Source organism: Helianthus annuus, chromosome 3 (assembly GCF_002127325.2).
Source record: "Helianthus annuus cultivar XRQ/B chromosome 3, HanXRQr2.0-SUNRISE, whole genome shotgun sequence".
Taxonomy (NCBI): Eukaryota; Viridiplantae; Streptophyta; class Magnoliopsida; order Asterales; family Asteraceae; genus Helianthus; species Helianthus annuus.
The window spans coordinates 159,982,157-160,001,698 of NC_035435.2; the positions used below are offsets into that span (position 1 = coordinate 159,982,157).

At 36.4% G+C, this 19,542-nt stretch overlaps 1 protein-coding gene across 1 annotated transcript; it reads left to right on the plus strand.

The window, feature by feature from the left end:
• The first annotated feature begins 1,531 nt into the window (after positions 1–1,531).
• Positions 1,532–2,710, plus strand: LOC110928236. Its single transcript, XM_022171355.2, has 2 exons — positions 1,532–1,829; positions 1,916–2,710. The coding sequence occupies exons 1-2, from the start codon at positions 1,739–1,741 to the stop codon at positions 2,527–2,529; spliced, it is 705 nt and encodes a 234-aa protein (XP_022027047.1). The 5' UTR covers positions 1,532–1,738; the 3' UTR covers positions 2,530–2,710.
• The last annotated feature ends 16,832 nt before the right edge of the window (positions 2,711–19,542 follow it).

Here is a 19,542-nt window from a genome sequence, read left to right on the forward strand (position 1 = left end):
GAAACTTGAACAAAAACTCAGAATATGATTATGATCGTGTAATATAACCTCAGAGGGTTATGCTACATTAAATTATGATCATAATGAAACCTTAAATCAGTAGGTAACTAATCTAAATCGGGTCAGAATCGAAAGTCAAAATAGAAGTCAAACTTCGCGACTTTCGGTTACGAACCGACTTTAAAACTGGAATTGACGAGCTGAACATGTTTACACATGTTCTAATAATTATTACCAACTTGTTTAAGTGTTAAAACATAATTTAGAACACCTACATTATTAGATTATAACTTTATAAAATCTGAACCGTTTGACTTTGTAAAGCATTAAACTTTGACCCGTCAATTAACCAAGCAAACGTGATTTTCAGGAGGTTCCCTTTTAAGGGATTATCACCTACCTAATTACGATAAAGTAGCCATGTTCGTCCCGAACAATGGCAGGACCATTAAGGTCTAAACCGAAAGTCAAAGCATTTATCGAAAATGTTTGACTTTTGGCTTTAAAAGCCTAATAAACGAAAAAATAACTGAAAGGAGCACTTACTAGTGGTCCTTAGATGAAAATGCGCTGAGTTTGGAAGTTCTTTTCAGCTAGAAACCTCCAGAGATGAGAGAAATATGATTAACAAGAAGAGGTGCAAGTTTGCAAATGAAACAAGGACTCTATTTATAGTTGTTGAGGATTGAGTAGGAGGTTACAGGTGTTATGGAGAGTTGGGAGGTGAGGACAAGTGTCTAGGAACGTGGAATAGCAGATTAGAGGCCTTCATTTCTATCTTATTCCGTACTAAAGTTGATCAAGTAATCAGCTCGAAGTTGTTAGCTACAGTAACGCTACATTGACATATGTACTAAAGTTGATCAAGTAATCAGCTCGAAGTTGTTAGCTACAGTAACGCTACATTGACATATTATTGTGTCACAATCCAATTATAAACAACCATGTCTCTTTTGGCTTTTTTATCTTCTAAAATTTCACCGTTACTCATGTATATTGGCTTCTATCAAACCCAATAAAATTAGATTTTTTTTTTCTAGAGGGCCATGAAAAGATAGTTAACAATAATGGAGGACAACCCAAAAATTTATTTTTAGCAAATAGTATAAACATATTTTTCTATAAAATCAATCAAGACAAATATTATTACTTAATTAATATAGTTTGAATCAGAAAAAATTAAAATTATGGTAAGAAACACAGGAAATATTTATATAATATGTTTCAAAAAAAAAAAAAACATATAAGTACAAAAATAAGACTTCGTCGCTTCACATCCCTACCTCTTGATTTAGTTTCTTCACCGGACAAAAAAATATTGTTACAACTATCGGTGCTATTGAAAAATTTACGGACATTCATTTTTTATAGTTTTAAATCATTATAACACGTGTCGACATCCTTTTAGATCTATCACAACCTGTTCTTTTTTAATTCTATTTCAGCTGCTATAGCGAGTGTCGGTATCGTGCCCGATACCGTACCAATACCTTAACAAAAGGAACTGATACTGATACTGACCATTGTTCCGCCGCGTAGCGCGACAAATTTTACTAGTTTTTTAAATTTGTTGAAAAGTCAATGACGGTAAAATTAAAAGAAACAACTCCAAATTTAAAAGACTGTTTTAACCCAATCTAAACTTCTAACGAACTGAAGTTGGTCTAAGTCAGCACAGTTTCTCTATATATACATATGCATACAGCTCTCATGATATGTGAGCAACTTAACTATACAAATGGATCTATTCAGTCAGAAAGTCAAACGATCAGACCTCGAGAAAGGAGACCATGTCTATACTTGGAGGAAGAACATATACACTCACCATGGTCAGCAGCTCAATTAATAATTGGTTTCTATATATATGTTTTTTTATTGACCCTTTGTGAAGCTTATTATTAATTTGCTTGTGCAGGAATCTACATTGGAGAAGGCAAACTTATTCATCTGGTAAACCCAAAAGCAGATGGAACTCTTCATTTTTCAGCTACTTCCAGGATAAGCTCAAGTGGAGGAACTCCTTGCCCGACATCGAATTGTGGGTCAGAAAAAGTAGCAGGCAGTGGAGTAAGAGTGTCTTGCATAGATTGCTTCAAAAAAAAGGGCAAACTATACAGATTCAAATACGAAGCAAGTCGCGAGTTCCTTGTTGCCAAACTTAGAGGCGGAACTTGCACCACCGCAAGATCAGATCCACCAGAAGAGGTTATACACCGGGCCACTTATCTGTATGAAAATGGGTATCTAGAGTATGATTTGATGAACAACAACTGTGAAGATTTTGCACTTTACTGTAAAACTGGTCTATGGAGCAACGATATAGGTTACCAAGGAAGGAGCAGCCAAGCAAATATGGTTCATCCAACTAAAAAAGAGGATAGAACTGAAAATCGTATGCAACGGTTCGCAACTGCTATTCCAAGATCTTGTTCGAAAAGAGAAAATAAAGATTTGGGCGTTCAAGAGGATGTTGTCAAAGTGCCTGTGGAGGAGTTATCCTCTTTTCTTTTCGCTCTTAGTTTTACATGATTATTGTGATCTTTCATTTCTGAGTTCTGGATGGGTTCCATTTCAGGTGGTAGTTAATTAAGAGCTTTCACCTATGATTGTATTGTGTGTTTTATGAATTAATTAAGTTGAATATGTGATTTCATTACTAATGATGTATAGATGGATAAATAGTGAAAATAAAAATATGGGTTTTCACTAACTTTAAACATGAATAATTCTATGTAATTACTATTAGTTAACGGGTCTACGTTCTAGTTGATAGAGTTTTGCAACAAACCAAAGTGTGTCTAAAACTAAGCTTATAATGAATGTTATATCGATATTTGAAGTTGTGTATCTGAAATGATAAGGATGTGAAAAATCCACTCATGTTTATGTAAGCGATTTTTATTTTGTCTTGCTTGTGGTTAAAAAGTGGCTGCAAGTCCACTTTCCTGTTGCGTCTAATCCAATTTCTATGAGTCACTCACAATGCTAAGTCCAAAAATGGTTGATTGGATTTATATTATAACTGTTTGGTTAGTGATTTGGAGACTCTGAAATGAGTCGATTCATAATAAAGATGTAACTGGTTAGGTGGCTACAAAATCTACTCATTTCATGTGACTTTTATCAGCCCGTCTAGTCTCTTGCTATTCGGGTCTTTAATTCAGTTAGTAGTGAGTCAGATAAAAGATAGAACTTGTTCCACACAGGAGGATGTCAGAACCTTGTGTTGTAAATGATAATCAGAGATAATCAAAAAGGGACTTCATTTTATTGATTTATCTTGCATACAAAATAGAAAAACTAAGCCTTTATTTATAGGCTTTACAAGAACTTATAAAAAGGAAATACTTAAATATGGATATGATACGAGGATCCATTATTTTTCTAAATTATTTTTTTTTCTATTTCTAACACTCCCCCTCAAGTTGAATTGTGGGATATCCATGATTCAACTTGGATTGGTTTTGATTTTGGGTTTTGTTTGGTTTTTGGTTTGGCTACCGTCTCCTTGACATGGTAGTTTGAGCTATTGAGTTACCGTCTTTCGACATGGCAACTTTTGGTTTGATTTGAGGCTACCGCCTTTCGACATGGCAGGCAATTTTGGGTTTTGGATTTTTTTTTTTTTTTTGGGTTTTGGGTTCCCCTCAAGCCGAAAAATCAACTTGGCCATTTGGGTTTTGGCATTGTTTTGATTTGGGTTTTTGGGTTTTTTTTTTATTTTTATTTTTTTGGTTTTGGTTTTGATTTTTTTGAGCTTTGATTTGATTTTTTTGAGTTTTTTTTGTTTTTCTTTTAATATTTTATTTTATTTAGAAAGAAATGGAGCCCTTCTTGCACTTGACGATTGATTGACAGGAAAGAAAAGGTAAACCCTAACTCCCGTCCTGTGTTCCAACACCCAGCATCTTAATATCATCGACGACTAGCAACCCGCGCTGCATCAAATCCATCTTCATAACATTGGCCGTGTGTTCCAACAGATCAATCTCGGACTCCAGAGTCCCCCACTCGACTTCCAGTTCTTTAACATCGGCTACTCCCACACGTTTTGCTTCAAGTAGGTGTAGTTTCTTGGTGGAAAGCTCTGCTTTTCGGTCTTCGATGGTGGCCAGAATCACTGGCAGTTTTGAGATGAAAGAGGACTGTCTATGCTCCATTGGTTGGTGTTTATGACCGGCGGATGAATTTTAGGGTTTTCAGCGGCAGTGGCGGCAGAGGATGCGGCGGCGGCGAAGTTCACCGGGGTTTCAGGTTCGATTTCGGGGTTTAGGTTTTGGTTTGATTTTGGTTTTTTTCTGGTTCGGAGTTTGACAAAGAATTCAGGGTCTTCGTGGGGACTGTTCGTCGGACTGGAATGGTTCGTTGGGGGGTTTTGGGCGAACTGGTTTGACGATGGAACTGATGAATGAAGACGGAGAACTGATTCGTCAGAACAGTGGAATCAGGTCAGATTTGAAGTTGATTTTGGTTGAATGATTTTGGAAGATTTTTCTGGTTTTGGTTTGAGATTGGGTTGGCTAGGATAATCGGTAGATGATGAACAGAGTTTTCAAGGATCATAAACTCTGCTCTGATACCATGTTGTAAATGATAATCAGAGATAATCAAAAAGGGACTTCATTTTATTGATTTATCTTGCATACAAAATAGAAAAACTAAGCCTTTATTTATAGGCTTTACAAGAACTTATAAAAAGGAAATACTTAAATATGGATATGATACGAGGATCCATTATTTTTCTAAATTATTTTTTTTTCTATTTCTAACACCTTGGAGTGATATATAACTGACAGCGGTTCTCAGAGATTATAGGTACGGTTCTGTTTGAGATGTTTGATTCATGAAAGTGCAAGTTTTGTTGGAAATTTTATTAAAAATGTGTTTTCACTTACGATGGACGTAAACATAAATAACTGTTATGTATGTGATTCGCAATGAACAAAGCATATCCAAAACAAAACAAAATGAATAAGATATCGATTCTCGAAATTACGTTTAAACAACCAAAGCTACGAAAATTTGGAATAAAAATGAATTGAAGATTTCAACTTGTAAGAAGAGAGTAATTGTGGAATCGGTGATATGCAAGTTATGTGGAGAAGATGACGAGAATAATGACCATTTATGAACTCCCTGTCAGGTTGCTATGGCGATTTGGCATTTTATTAGCGGTGGTGAGGCATCCCGGACATCTTTGCTGTAACATCCGCCTAAAACAGATATCCAGAAATTCTACCCGTTTTGAAATTCAGATCCTAATCATAGAAACCTCTACTTCATCATTATATATCTTTTTTTTTTTTCGTTCAATTTCACCATAGTTATTAGCTGTTTAAGTTTAGCAATTTTAGTTGTGGCATGTAAGTGATGCTTAATAATTATATATTATTATTAAATTACTATTAAATGACCAATGAGGATTCATAGTCGTATATATTATAAATACATATATATATTATATAAAGCATTGCAATTTTATAAGGTTGACCAATAATCTTCCTGTTTGGGAATATCTCCATATTAAAATCCTAATGAGTCTAAATTTAATCTATTATAAATATTGTTCATTTACTAGGTAGTTAACCGAAAGGTTTGATGTGCAATTCTAAACACATTAATTATATATACAATACTTATTCTCTTTTTTTTTTAAACAACCTTTGCCGCCAAAAAGAAAAAAAAAGGAACAGATTGACAGCCATGTTTTCCATATATACTCATGAACCTTTAGTTAATTTTCCTAGCTAAAGAAAACAAGTATGTTACGAAGGTTCCAAAAAGACGATACCGAAACTTTTTATCCTCTGTCTATATAAATCATACCCACCTCAAAACCCTTCTTCGCAACTGCTCAACATACACACTCACGGGAGATGTTAGAAACATTGCTGGACAACTGTTTCGCCTTGTTTCGAAGTTTGCCGAAAACCCGAAGCCGCCGGAATAACCACACACCTTTCACCACAGGCACAACCTCTTTTCGAATCACTTGGAAGTCACTGGAGAAACTTGTATCCACGACGGAGTCCTGCCGAAGCGAACCGAGCTCACCGGAGATCGGGGGCAACGTCGGAGACGAGCCGAAGACCACCAACTTCTGTTCGGTATACTTTCCATACGCTTACTTTCTGTCCGTTCTATTGTATTAATCATAATTATAATACGCCATTTTTGTTTTGGTATACTCCTTATCCCTTCTGTTCAATGTCGTTTCGAATCCTTTTCATTTTTATATATATGACAAACTGCCCAGAGAAGAACCACAATCGGCCGGAACTCGAAGACGGCACCGGGGCATAAACCGGAAATCACGTCAACGGTCGTGTCGTCACTGTTTCGGTACAACCCCTTTAACTCGATCAATCTGTTTTCCTTATTTCTATACAATGGGACAATATTAAGTGAATAACATACGAACAACATCGAAAATAGGGGGTTCGTTTGTGTGGTTTTGCAGTTTCCTAAACCATTCTTTTACTAAGTGTTTATATTTTCTATAAAATCCATCATGGTTAGCAACTGACAACTGTTCGTATATTCACATTTTCTATTCAAAACAAGTTTGTTTTATTAGTAAACTATTTATATGGCTTAGTTTTGATTAAAAAACTATTTTCTATTTTAGTCCATAAACTATTATTAAAATAAATGTTATTTAACAATGAATTATAAAATGTATATAATCTAAGCTAAGTACCATCTGTTTATAAAAAAAAATTATAATAATAAATAATTCTAATTCTTTTATATGAGATAAATTATAATACGTAAAATTACTAATTGTAAAACATAAAGTATTAGGAGCGTTATTTAAGGTACAATTATTAACTAGACCGATATGTGAAAATCTAGGATAATCGCTCTTCTTCGTTCTCTTGGATTATTCTCCATGTTTATTCGTGCGTTATTACAAGAAATCGCAACGCAACCAATGTGAGTATACTCGCAACCCCCTTTTTATGTTTACCACTTTTTAGGGTGTAACATGTTTTACTATTAAACTACACTTAAACTTATTCTTTATGCAATGCACAAAACAATCCTTATACATGAATACTATGTTATGATACTTGATGCTTACGTGGACCATACTTATGTGATATGTTTTAGTCATTAGCTCTCACGAGCCTCCCTTCGACATGTATAGCGCTATAGGAGTAACGCACCGCCCCCCTTAAACTTGGGTCATGTTGAATTAATTAAACTTTCTTGCGTAAACAGAGGTTGGCTAGAAATATTGCATGCCACGCTAGGTTGATCTTGTATAAGCTAAGTTGCCATGTGGATTCGTTTTAAACTTTTATACTTATACTTATTCATAAACTTGTATACTCGCCTTTGCTTTTGCATTGAATTGTATTTTAAAACATGTTGCAGGTTTAGCAATGATGATGTTGATACATAGAATTTAATAGGATGCCTAGATACACACTTTAAATTGTATTCTCATTGTATTGTAATTCATTATTCATGATGTTGTATTTATTTCAATTTCTTGTAAATGATTCTTAGAAATGAAATGGAATCTATTATTTAAATACTTGTCACAATTGTTATGATGTCTCGAGCAATCTTCACACTTCGTCTCATCCCGATGTTTCCGCCATTGGTTGGGGTGTGACAGATTGGTATCAGAGCCATAACTATAGGGAATTAGGAAAAGTAGGAATGCTTTAACCTAGTCTATAGTTCTAGAGCTTTATTCTTATGTTTTGCTTGAACTACTTGCATGTTATCTTAATTGCCTTTATTTATTCTCTTTTCATCTTTCAAACATATATGTCACTTATGTGTTAACACTTCACATGCTATACTTGTTTTATTATGTGTTAATACTTGTTCCGTTGTTCGATTCTTTATGTGTATTCTTAGCATATTTCTCTATGTGTTGGTACTTGTTTTATTGTCCTATTCTTTATGTACCGTTCTTGATGTGCATTCTTATGTGTTTACACTTGTTTTCGTATTCCTTTAACATACTCCCCTTTACTAAAGCATCTTACTCGATTTTTCTTAAACTCGAAAACACTCGCATTGTACAAACGAGACGAGTTTACCAAAATAGGCGTGAAACCCACAATTTGGTAAACAACTCTCATCCTGTTTGATTTCACTTTTGTTGCACGAAATTACACCATTAAGTTAGGAGTGAAATCCACATCTTAATGGAAATTTCAAATTTCAAATTTCAAATTTCAAATTCAATTTCTAGTGGACCCTCGTTAACGTGTCGAAATTAAATTTTGACCCAACGAGTACCAACCACACTTAGGGTACGAACTCGTCAAGCTAGGGGTGAAACCCGCATCTAGTCGACTAGTCCCACTCCTTGATTTTACATAAATCTCGCCAAGTCTCGAATTTTCGATTGAATTGGGGCATGTAGTAACCGGAAGGGTGAATACCGTTAACCGACTTGTCGGCGAGAGTATACCACCTATTAGGCCAAAGCATGCTCTCAGATTCAAAAGACCTTTCAACTACTTTGGTTAGTCAACGTTCCATTTTGGAACCATCCAAATTTTAATCGAACTTACGCTTTATTATTTTCGATCTTTTATGATGAAATTCTCTCTTGTCAATTTTGAACTATTTGTGAGATTTCATTTTTGCGCACACATTGTACACTTACTTTTCATACGATTATACACTATTAGCATGCATAATTTCACGTAATTTTATTTACACTTTTGTAACAACGAGTGGAGACATATCATCGAGATAGGTGTGATTTCCTTACCTCGACGATTAACTTCGCTTCCTTTCTCATATTGCAACGACCTCATCAATGGATTTGGGGTGATTCCCTTGCCTAGGTGATCGTTACCAACACTTTCTTTTAATAAACTACAATATGTAAACACGATTATGTCTACGTCCGATCGTTTATTGTAACAAATCATTAATTATTTCAAAATGCATTGTTTATATGGACGAATTTCTCATCCTACAATCTATTTTAATATAGCTCTTACACGCAAAATTCTTAACTTATACCCTAAACACTTATTCCTCAATTTTCAATATTTAACGAAATGCTACTTATCAACCTAGTCGGTCTAATAAAATCCATTGCCCACAAAATTTCGTATTCCACGTAATTACTAAAACACACTCATCTCGCACCATTGTATTAAAGATTTTCATTTTTTTTTCAATTGAGAATCAAACCAACTTTTCACACAAAATATTACAAATATTATTCGATCGTTTAGCAAAACCCTTTTCAAAACCAACAAAATATTTTATTAAGAACACCTTTCATGATCACTAAACACATTTACCAAATTCCTTCTTCTAAGGATCAACTTTTCACAAGAATCGGTAAACTTCGAAATTTTACAATACAAAGTTACGATGCAAACTTATTAATCTCTAGGACTTTTCAAAACCTCACTCGATACGTCAATTAAATTCAAAACACGTGGGCAAGGAAACTTCATAGAAACCAATAATTTTCAACTATATCAATTCTTTTAAAAACCATAGCAGCATTTTGTCACAACCCCTGATCCTTATTTCCCAGGAACGGGCGGCTGTGAGCCAGTTGCGGTGGTATCACGTTATTATTTTAATTGGCAGCGGAAATTTTCATCAGGACCGTAGTTAGGAAATATTTAAATCAGAGTAAACCACCTCTTTTTATAATATTAAACAAATGGGTAAAACCCAAGTTTTTATTACAAACTGCATTACAGGGATAAATCCCACTTTATTAAAATAAAACGCTTTCTTTTATTTGGGTAACTTTTATAGCCACTTTTCCAATCCTTCAGTGCTGTCCAGCTGGCTTCTATTTGGCTTTCACATTTTGTTACCTGAAACGCGTTTTAAAAAGGTTTTGTCAGTGGAAAATACTGGTGAATAATCTCAGTTTAATCAAGAATTATTAATTCAACTTAAACAGTATTGAGGGCGATTACAATGTTTATATCTACCCAATTACTCATTCAGTAGTGTCAAGTCTGACTGAGGGTCATATTACACATTGGCTAACTCTTCGTCCAATGGTAACGTTACTCACATTTTGTATACAAAACCCCAACATACCGGCAGTAATTGTAGAATTACAAAGACTCAATCACTGCTAAATTGCATTGTAAAAAGGTTAAGGTTTTGTAAAAACTGTTAACAAAAAGGAGATTACTCACATTGCTATTTTAGGGTTTTCCTTTATAATTTCCTGGTGAATATCTATAATTTACACAAATGCACGTGTGTTAGTATAATAACCCAATTTAACATTAGTAATACCCTCCCCGAGACGGCATTCCAACGACTACGTCGGGCAGAACCACGACAGCCGTTACGGAACCCTAGATCAATCGGGCAGCGTATCTAATACGTCTCCAGGGGTTATAATACTTACATCGTAGCAGAACCTCGCTATTTTAGGGGGTATAATACCCGGGTATAGTGTACACTACTCAGAAATTAAGAAAGAAAGAAAAGATTTGAGCGAGCAGACTGAAGGCCCGATGCCTCCTATTTATATTGCTGAAATCGCGTCCCCATGCGGCCCGCCTGGGATTTGGGCTGGGTCTACGCGGCCCGCATTGACTTAAGTCAATGGCGTAGCTTAGCTGGGTCATCCCCCTAGGCTCGACACGCGTTGGACACGTGGCCGCTCCGGGTCACGCCACAATTCCGGACACTCGCGGCCCGCATGGACTTAATCCACCATGTACGCGGCCCGCTTGGGCTTAAGGTTTTGGCAAATCCTGGTTACTACTCGCGCGGCCCGCGTTAGGTTGAGGTGAGGTCTATGCGGCCCGCCTCAACTTAACTTTTATTGTTTTTATTTGTTTTATATAATATAATCTAGTTCGAGGGCTCGGTTTTCACATACGGGGTACATATAGAGACACATAGATATATTTCAAGATATATTAGGGTATCAGAACTATTATGAGGATGTCGGTTTTACCGAGGGTTGTTATATCCTCCCCACCTTGTTTTAGAGCTCGTCCTCGAGATCTACTGGAACAAGTGTGGATATTTCTTTTTCATTTCTGACTCAAGCTCCCACGTATACTCGGGTCCTCTTTTGGAGTCCCATTTCACTTTGACCAAAACTAGCCTTTTATGTTTGAGATTCTTGATTTTCCTATCTTCAATTTGTAGAGGCTTTTCTACAAACTTGAGTTGTTCATTAACTTCTATATCCTTAAGAGGTACTATGAGTGATTCGTCGGCTAGACACTTTTTAAGATTAGATACATGAAATACATCATGTATTCCTGCCATTTCCTCTGGCAGTCGAAGCTGATAGGCTACAGGTCCTATTCTTCTGATGATTTCAAAAGGTCCAATATACCTGGGGCTTAGCTTTCCTCTTTTGATGAATCTTACTACTCCTTTCCAGGGAGAGACTTTCAATAATACTTTATCTCCCACTTGAAATTCTAAGGGTTTACGCCTGTTGTCAGCGTAGCTTTTCTGGCGATCACGTGCGGCTTTCAATCGTTCTTTGACTTGAATAATTTTGTTGGTTGTTTCTTGTACTATCTCGGGTCCAGATAGTTGCTTTTCTCCAATTTCCGCCCAACAGACTGGGGTTCTGCACTTTCTTCCATAAAGTGCTTCGAATGGTGCAGCGTTGATACTTGTGTGATAACTGTTATTATAAGAAAATTCTATCAAAGGTAAGTGTTCGTCCCAATTACCTCCAAAGTCAATTACACAAGCTCTAAGCATATCTTCCATTATCTGAATTGTTCTTTCACTTTGTCCGTCTGTTTGAGGATGATAAGCGGTGCTTAGGTTTAGCCTGGTTCCCATTGCTCTTTGAAAACTTGACCAAAAGTGAGAAGTAAAACGACTATCTCTATCAGAAACAATTGACAAAGGAATGCCATGTAAAGAAACAATTTCGTTTACATATAATTTGGCTAATTGTTCCATACTAAAGGTTTCCTTTATTGGTAAGAAATGAGCTGATTTAGTTAACCTATCTACAATCACCCAGATTGTATTATTGCCTTTTCTTGTTTTGGGTAATTTAGTAACAAAATCCATTGTTATCAATTCCCATTTCCAGACTGGCATTTCTAATTGTTGTAACAAACCTGAGGGTTTCTGATGTTCAGCTTTAACTTGTGAGCAAGTTAAACATTTAGAAACATATGCTGCTATATCTTTTTTCATTCCTATCCACCAGAAATTTTTCCTTAAATCCTGGTACATTTTATCACTTCCTGGATGCATCGTATATTTAGATTTATGAGCTTCTTCTAATATACGGTGACGTAAGTTTCCTAATTTAGGTATCCACATTCTCTTTTTATGGAATCTCCAAATCCCATCTGTTCCCTGTTCTAATTCTTTAATCATTCCTTTTAATTTTTCAGTATCTTCCTTGATTACTGATTCTTGTGCTCTTCTAATCTGTTCATTTAAATCTACTTGCAGATTTAATTTAAGAGAACGTACCCTTTTTGGCTTTTCATAATATTTTCGACTTAAAGCATCAGCCACCACATTGGCTTTTCCTGCATGATACTGAATATCACAGTCATAATCGCTAAGCAATTCCATCCAACGCCTTTGTCTCATATTCAACTCTTTTTGCCCGAAAACATATCTTAAACTTTTATGATCTGTGAATATGGTAAACTTACTACCATAAAGATAATGTCTCCAAATCTTAAGGGCAAAAATTATAGCTCCTAATTCCAAATCATGGGTTGAATAATTTCCTTCATGACTCTTAAGTTGTCTAGAGGCGTAAGCTATAACCTTTTGACGTTGCATCAATACACATCCATAACCTAATTTAGAAGCATCACAGTAAATTACAAAATCTTCATTTCCTTCTGGTAATGCTAATATAGGTGCATGGGTTAATCTTTGCTTAAGGATTCTAAAAGCTTCTTCTTGTTTTGGTCCCCATTCAAACTTAACAGATTTACAGGTTAACTTAGTCAAAGGAATGGCTATTCTAGAAAAATCTCGAATAAATCTTCTATAATAACCGGCCAATCCTAAGAAACTTCTAACCTCAGTTGGTGATTCAGGGGTTTTCCATTTAGTGATTGCCTCAATCTTTGCTGGGTCTACATGAATTCCTTCATGATTCACTAAATGTCCGAGAAATTGTACCTGTTCTAACCAAAACTCACACTTTGAAAACTTAGCATAAAGTTTTTCCTTTCTTAACAAGCTTAAAAGTAAGTGCAAGTGCTTTGCATGCTCTTCTTTACTTTTAGAGTAAATGAGAATATCATCTATGAAGACAATTATGAATTTATCCAAATATGGCTTACATATTCGGTTCATCATGTCCATAAATGCGGCTGGGGCATTGGTTAAACCAAATGGCATGACAGTAAATTCATAATGACCGTACCTTGTTCTGAATGCGGTTTTAGGAATATCCTCTTCCTGTACCTTTAATTGATGATATCCTGACCTTAAATCAATTTTAGAGAAAAATCGAGCTCCTTGAAGTTGATCAAACAAATCATCGATCCTTGGTAATGGGTACCGATTCTTAATCGTGACTTTGTTCAATTCACGGTAGTCAATGCACATACGCATTGATCCGTCCTTCTTTTTGACAAATAATATCGGTGCTCCCCATGGCGATGAACTTGGCTGTATGAATCCTTTCTCCAACAATTCATCCAATTGTTTCTTTAGTTCTTGCATTTCGGCAGGTGCTAAACGGTAAGGTGCTTTGGCAATTGGTGCTGTTCCTGGTAGCAGATGGATTCTAAATTCAACTTCTCTGTCTGGCGGTAATCCTGGTAATTCTTCTGGAAAGACATCTGAAAATTGGGATACTACTGGGATTTCTTTTAATTCTTTTCTCTTAGTGTTAGTGATTATAGAAATCAAATACACTATAGATCCTTTTCTTATACAACTTGCAGTTTTCATCACAGAGATGAATTTTGTGGATCTAAAGGGTTTATCTCCTTTAATTGAAATCTTTTCACCTCTTGGTGACTTTAATTGAATTGTCTTTTGATCACATAAAATACTGGCTTTATTGGCTATTAACCAATCCATTCCTAGCACAACATCAAATCCAGCCAGATTCATTGGGTAAAGGTTTGCCATAAATTTTTGATTTAAGATTTTTATTCTTGCCCCCTGCAAGATTTCAGAAATCTTAACAGTTTCTCCATTTGCGGTTTCCACTAGACATTCTTGTGGTAGTTTAGTTAATGATTGATTTAGGAGTTTGCAAAATGAAGTATTAATAAAACTTTGGTTTGCACCAGAGTCAAATAATACCTTAGCAAAAATATCATTAACTAAAAACGTACCAGCAATGACGTCTGGAATCAGCTTGGCTTCGTCTGCAGTTAAAACAAATGCTCTAGCATTTCTAGGGTTCTTGTTGTTTGCAGCTGGGGTCAATTTTGGGCAGTTTGTTTTGATATGACCTGGTTCCCCACAATTGAAGCAGACCCTGCTATTAGTTTTCCTCCTGCAATCTTCTTCCTTGTGACCTGAGATTTTGCAGAAATTGCAGTATATGGGGCATTTTCCAGAATGCTTCCTTTTGCAATACTTGCAATAAGGTGCAGATGTAGAACCTACATTCCTACGGTTGAAATTCCTAGAACGGAATTCTTGAGTAAGCCTTTGGGTTAGGTTTCTTCTCTGGTCTTCTTCTCTAGTACGGATTAACTCATCTGTCAAGGTATTGGCTAGTTCTACAGCTTCCTCTATGGTTTGGGGTCTAGCGGCCTTGACTACATGTCTAATTTCTCCAATTAATCCCCAGATGTAACGGGAGATTAATACCGGTTCAGGTGATGCAAGGCTTGGCACTATCCTAGCATATTCAAAGAATGTGGTAGTGTAACCTTTACTGTCTACCCCGGTCATTCTAAGATTTAAGAACTTATTTGCTATTTGTTCTTTTTCATTGGGAGGGCAGAATTTCCTTTCTACCATGCTCTTAAATTCTTCCCACTCCATGTTATAAACCCTATCACTCCCTCTGGTTTGGAGAATAGTGTTCCACCATTCTAGGGCTGCATTCTTAAATAGATTTGAGGCAAACATTATTTTATCTTCTTCAGCACACTTGCTTATTTTCAGAACTGCCTCAGTTTTCTCTATCCAGCGTAAAGTTGTAATGGGTCCTTCATTGCCCGAGAATTCTATTGGCTTGCAGGACCAGAATTCTTTGTAAGAACAACCATGTGGAATGGTTCTTCTTCTTTTAGGAATGGGTGCTTGAAGTACAAGTTCATTGTTCACGCTATTTTCTGGTTCAGTTGGTCGCTTACTGCTATGCTTACTTTTATTATTCGCTTCTTGAACAGTTTGAATAATAAATGGCATCGCATCTATAATTCCCTGTGCCACAATATGCTGAATGGCACTATTATCCATTTGGTTTCCGTTGTTATCGTTGTTCAGATTCTCGTTAACCACGTTATTGTTACTCTGGTTATTCAGATTTTCTTGATTTTCCGCGTCGGCCATCTGAATTTTAGACATTTACCAGATATTAATATCACAAATAATATTTGTATATAATCAATCACATAACACGCACTTTTTTAACCAAAAGCGTCGAACATTGCGACTTTACTCTTTTTTATATATATATATACTATGCATCGATACACACCAGTACAGAAATTAAAATTACAGTACCGACTGAATGTAAAGCTACAATACTAGTAGTATGCATCCGTAGTTTTTTTTTTTTTTTTTTACACATACACACATATATTATTATTATATTATTATTATTATTATTACTACTACCATTTTTACCATCACCTTCACTGATATGGATTCATCCAAAAATCCATATTACGCTCATCGTATTTCCATACGAGGCGTTCTCCCACCTGTCGCATACGATCACTGCTTTCTAAAATTTCCTCCCCAAAAGTCCTAAGTTCCTGGACATTTTCTGCACTCATTGGGGGTGCAGGTTCTAGGATTGGGTTTGGAAATTGAGGTATGGGTTCCTGATACGGAGGCATAGGGGCCTGGTATGGGTATGGATTCTCTAAAATTTCCCTAACATATGCATCACTAATGTTGTAGGGATCTTATCCTGGGTAAGCTCCTAAGTTGGGCACTGGCACATTTTCCTGTATTGGGTTTTGTTGCACATAGTCCCTAACATCGTCCCACCAGGGGTCGTAGTTGTTTGGGTCTAGAGGATCAGGTGCAGGTACCCTAGGTATTTCCTCCGGGTTGAAATCAGGCATTTCTATCTGGTTTTCTATTTCCATGGGTTGATCAGGATTTTGTGGTTGGGGTGCTAGCATTTGTTCCAGGTTTGGATCAGCAGCAGTGGTTGCTAAAATGTGGATATTAGCGATACCTCTATTGAGCATATCCTGATTATAAGCATCAGTTTCTCTTTTTGCTGCGGCTAACACTCGCTGTTCCTGCAACTTTTTCATTCTTTTCCTACGCTCGTGCGCTCCCCTACTGAACCATCCCCTCTTTTTCTGAGGAAATGGCTCTTCAGACTGAGCCTTAAACACAAAGATCCCTTCTTCTGTGTCAGCAGAATACCCTGAGAGGGCAGGCTGAGAAGAGGAGGTGCCTTCGCTCCTAGGCGAACCAGACAGTTGACGATAGGCGTCAGAAGGTCCTTGGTCACTCATACTGTAAACTAACAAATAGTCAGATAACACAGAGCAAGAAATACAATTATACACGTATTTCCATAATTTATTTCCTAACACTTTGAATTTTGATGTCAGCAGAACACTTCTGTGGCTGAATTAGTGGCATAGCTCTGATACCACCTTCTGTCACAACCCCTGATCCTTATTTCCCAGGAACGGGCGGCTGTGAGCCAGTTGCGGTGGTATCACGTTATTATTTTAATTGGCAGCGGAAATTTTCATCAGGACCGTAGTTAGGAAATATTTAAATCAGAGTAAACCACCTCTTTTTATAATATTAAACAAATGGGTAAAACCCAAGTTTTTATTACAAACTGCATTACAGGGATAAATCCCACTTTATTAAAATAAAACGCTTTCTTTTATTTGGGTAACTTTTATAGCCACTTTTCCAAGCCTTCAGTGCTGTCCAGCTGGCTTCTATTTGGCTTTCACATTTTGTTACCTGAAACGCGTTTTAAAAAGGTTTTGTCAGTGGAAAATACTGGTGAATAATCTCAGTTTAATCAAGAATTATTAATTCAACTTAAACAGTATTGAGGGCGATTACAATGTTTATATCTACCCAATTACTCATTCAGTAGTGTCAAGTCTGACTGAGGGTCATATTACACATTGGCTAACTCTTCGTCCAATGGTAACGTTACTCACATTTTGTATACAAAACCCCAACATACCGGCAGTAATTGTAGAATTACAAAGACTCAATCACTGCTAAATTGCATTGTAAAAAGGTTAAGGTTTTGTAAAAACTGTTAACAAAAAGGAGATTACTCACATTGCTATTTTAGGGTTTTCCTTTATAATTTCCTGGTGAATATCTATAATTTACACAAATGCACGTGTGTTAGTATAATAACCCAATTTAACATTAGTAATACCCTCCCCGAGACGGCATTCCAACGACTACGTCGGGCAGAACCACGACAGCCGTTACGGAACCCTAGATCAATCGGGCAGCGTATCTAATACGTCTCCAGGGGTTATAATACTTACATCGTAGCAGAACCTCGCTATTTTAGGGGGTATAATACCCGGGTATAGTGTACACTACTCAGAAATTAAGAAAGAAAGAAAAGATTTGAGCGAGCAGACTGAAGGCCCGATGCCTCCTATTTATATTGCTGAAATCGCGTCCCCACGCGGCCCGCCTGGGATTTGGGCTGGGTCTACGCGGCCCGCATTGACTTAAGTCAATGGCGTAGCTTAGCTGGGTCATCCCCCTAGGCTCGACACGCGTTGGACACGTGGCCGCTCCGGGTCACGCCACAATTCCGGACACTCGCGGCCCGCATGGACTTAATCCACCATGTACGCGGCCCGCTTGGGCTTAAGGTTTTGGCAAATCCTGGTTACTACTCGCGCGGCCCGCGTTAGGTTGAGGTGAGGTCTATGCGGCCCGCCTCAACTTAACTTTTATTGTTTTTATTTGTTTTATATAATATAATCTAGTTCGAGGGCTCGGTTTTCACATACGGGGTACATATAGAGACACATAGATATATTTCAAGATATATTAGGGTATCAGAACTATTATGAGGATGTCGGTTTTACCGAGGGTTGTTATACATTTCCATTCCTTTACAAAGTACCCTTTTGCATAACCAAAACGTTTTATACTCTCGTTACATTCACAAACTAGAGTCTAAATTTCGTGACAACTCAATCTATTTTAACTTCATGTTTTGCGCAAACAACTATATACGCATACCATTTTACACGTTTTAGTCAATATCTCACAACAATCTCATGCATGTCACTCATTCCCTTTTCCTTTCATACTCAAAACTTTTAATCTTTTATGTGCATAAACTCGTGTATTTCGATTTATACTATGAACAAAATCATTATTTCCTACATCCATACTTATACATTTTATGCCTTCACCTATGTTCACATTTACACATTTATGTTATACTCATGATTCAAAATTCATACGTTCTACGTTTATACATACACTCACAGTTATACATTCACGTTGTGCTTACATTCATGTTTATACCACATTCATATTCATGTTCATACATTTTATGTTTTCATTTACACTTATACAACTTTGTTTACACACATATACATACTCATACATTCCATTCGTACTTAAACATTCATGCTTTACACTCAAATTTTCACATTTACATCCATACTCCTGCATCTTATGTTTATACACATACTTATACTCGTATTCATACTCGCATTTATACGATTTATGTTGTACTCATACTCATGTATATACTCTCATCTATACGATTTATGTTTATGCTCACGTTCATTCGTTTATGCTCAAATTTGTACTCACATTTATACTCATTTTTCATACACGCTATGCTTATACTTTTACTCATACTCCTGACATGCGTTTTGTGTTTATGCTCTCGTGCGTGTTCATATTTAAACTTATACTATGCTCATGCTTTTTACTCAAAATTTACACTTTCGCACCTATACGCGGGCTTATCCCGAGGGATTCGCTTACGTTGTTATACTATTTGGAACGCAAACGTGCTTATATGCTACACCTCTATACACGCAATATTATTTTCAGAATTTATGTATACCTTGATTCATACGCAACTAGTACAAGCTATGCGGATCATGCGACGATTAGTATAATCACGGGTGCACACGGGATTATAGTAACGGCGTATGAGAATCATAGAATGTACTACTGCGTATGGTAAGACATGGAATGTAACATGACACCGAATACGAAACGGATGTAACATGGTTAAAACATGGTGGATACGCCGCTGGTACATCCTATATATAAGTGTTTTCACCATGTTACCAAACTTTCGTAAAACGTGTCATGAGAAATTCAGTGTTTTGCAGACCTTTTGAACCTTTTATGTGCTATGTGAAACTAGATGCTCGCATTCATGAAAACAATTTCCTTAAAAAAAAAAACATTATGATCAAGTCT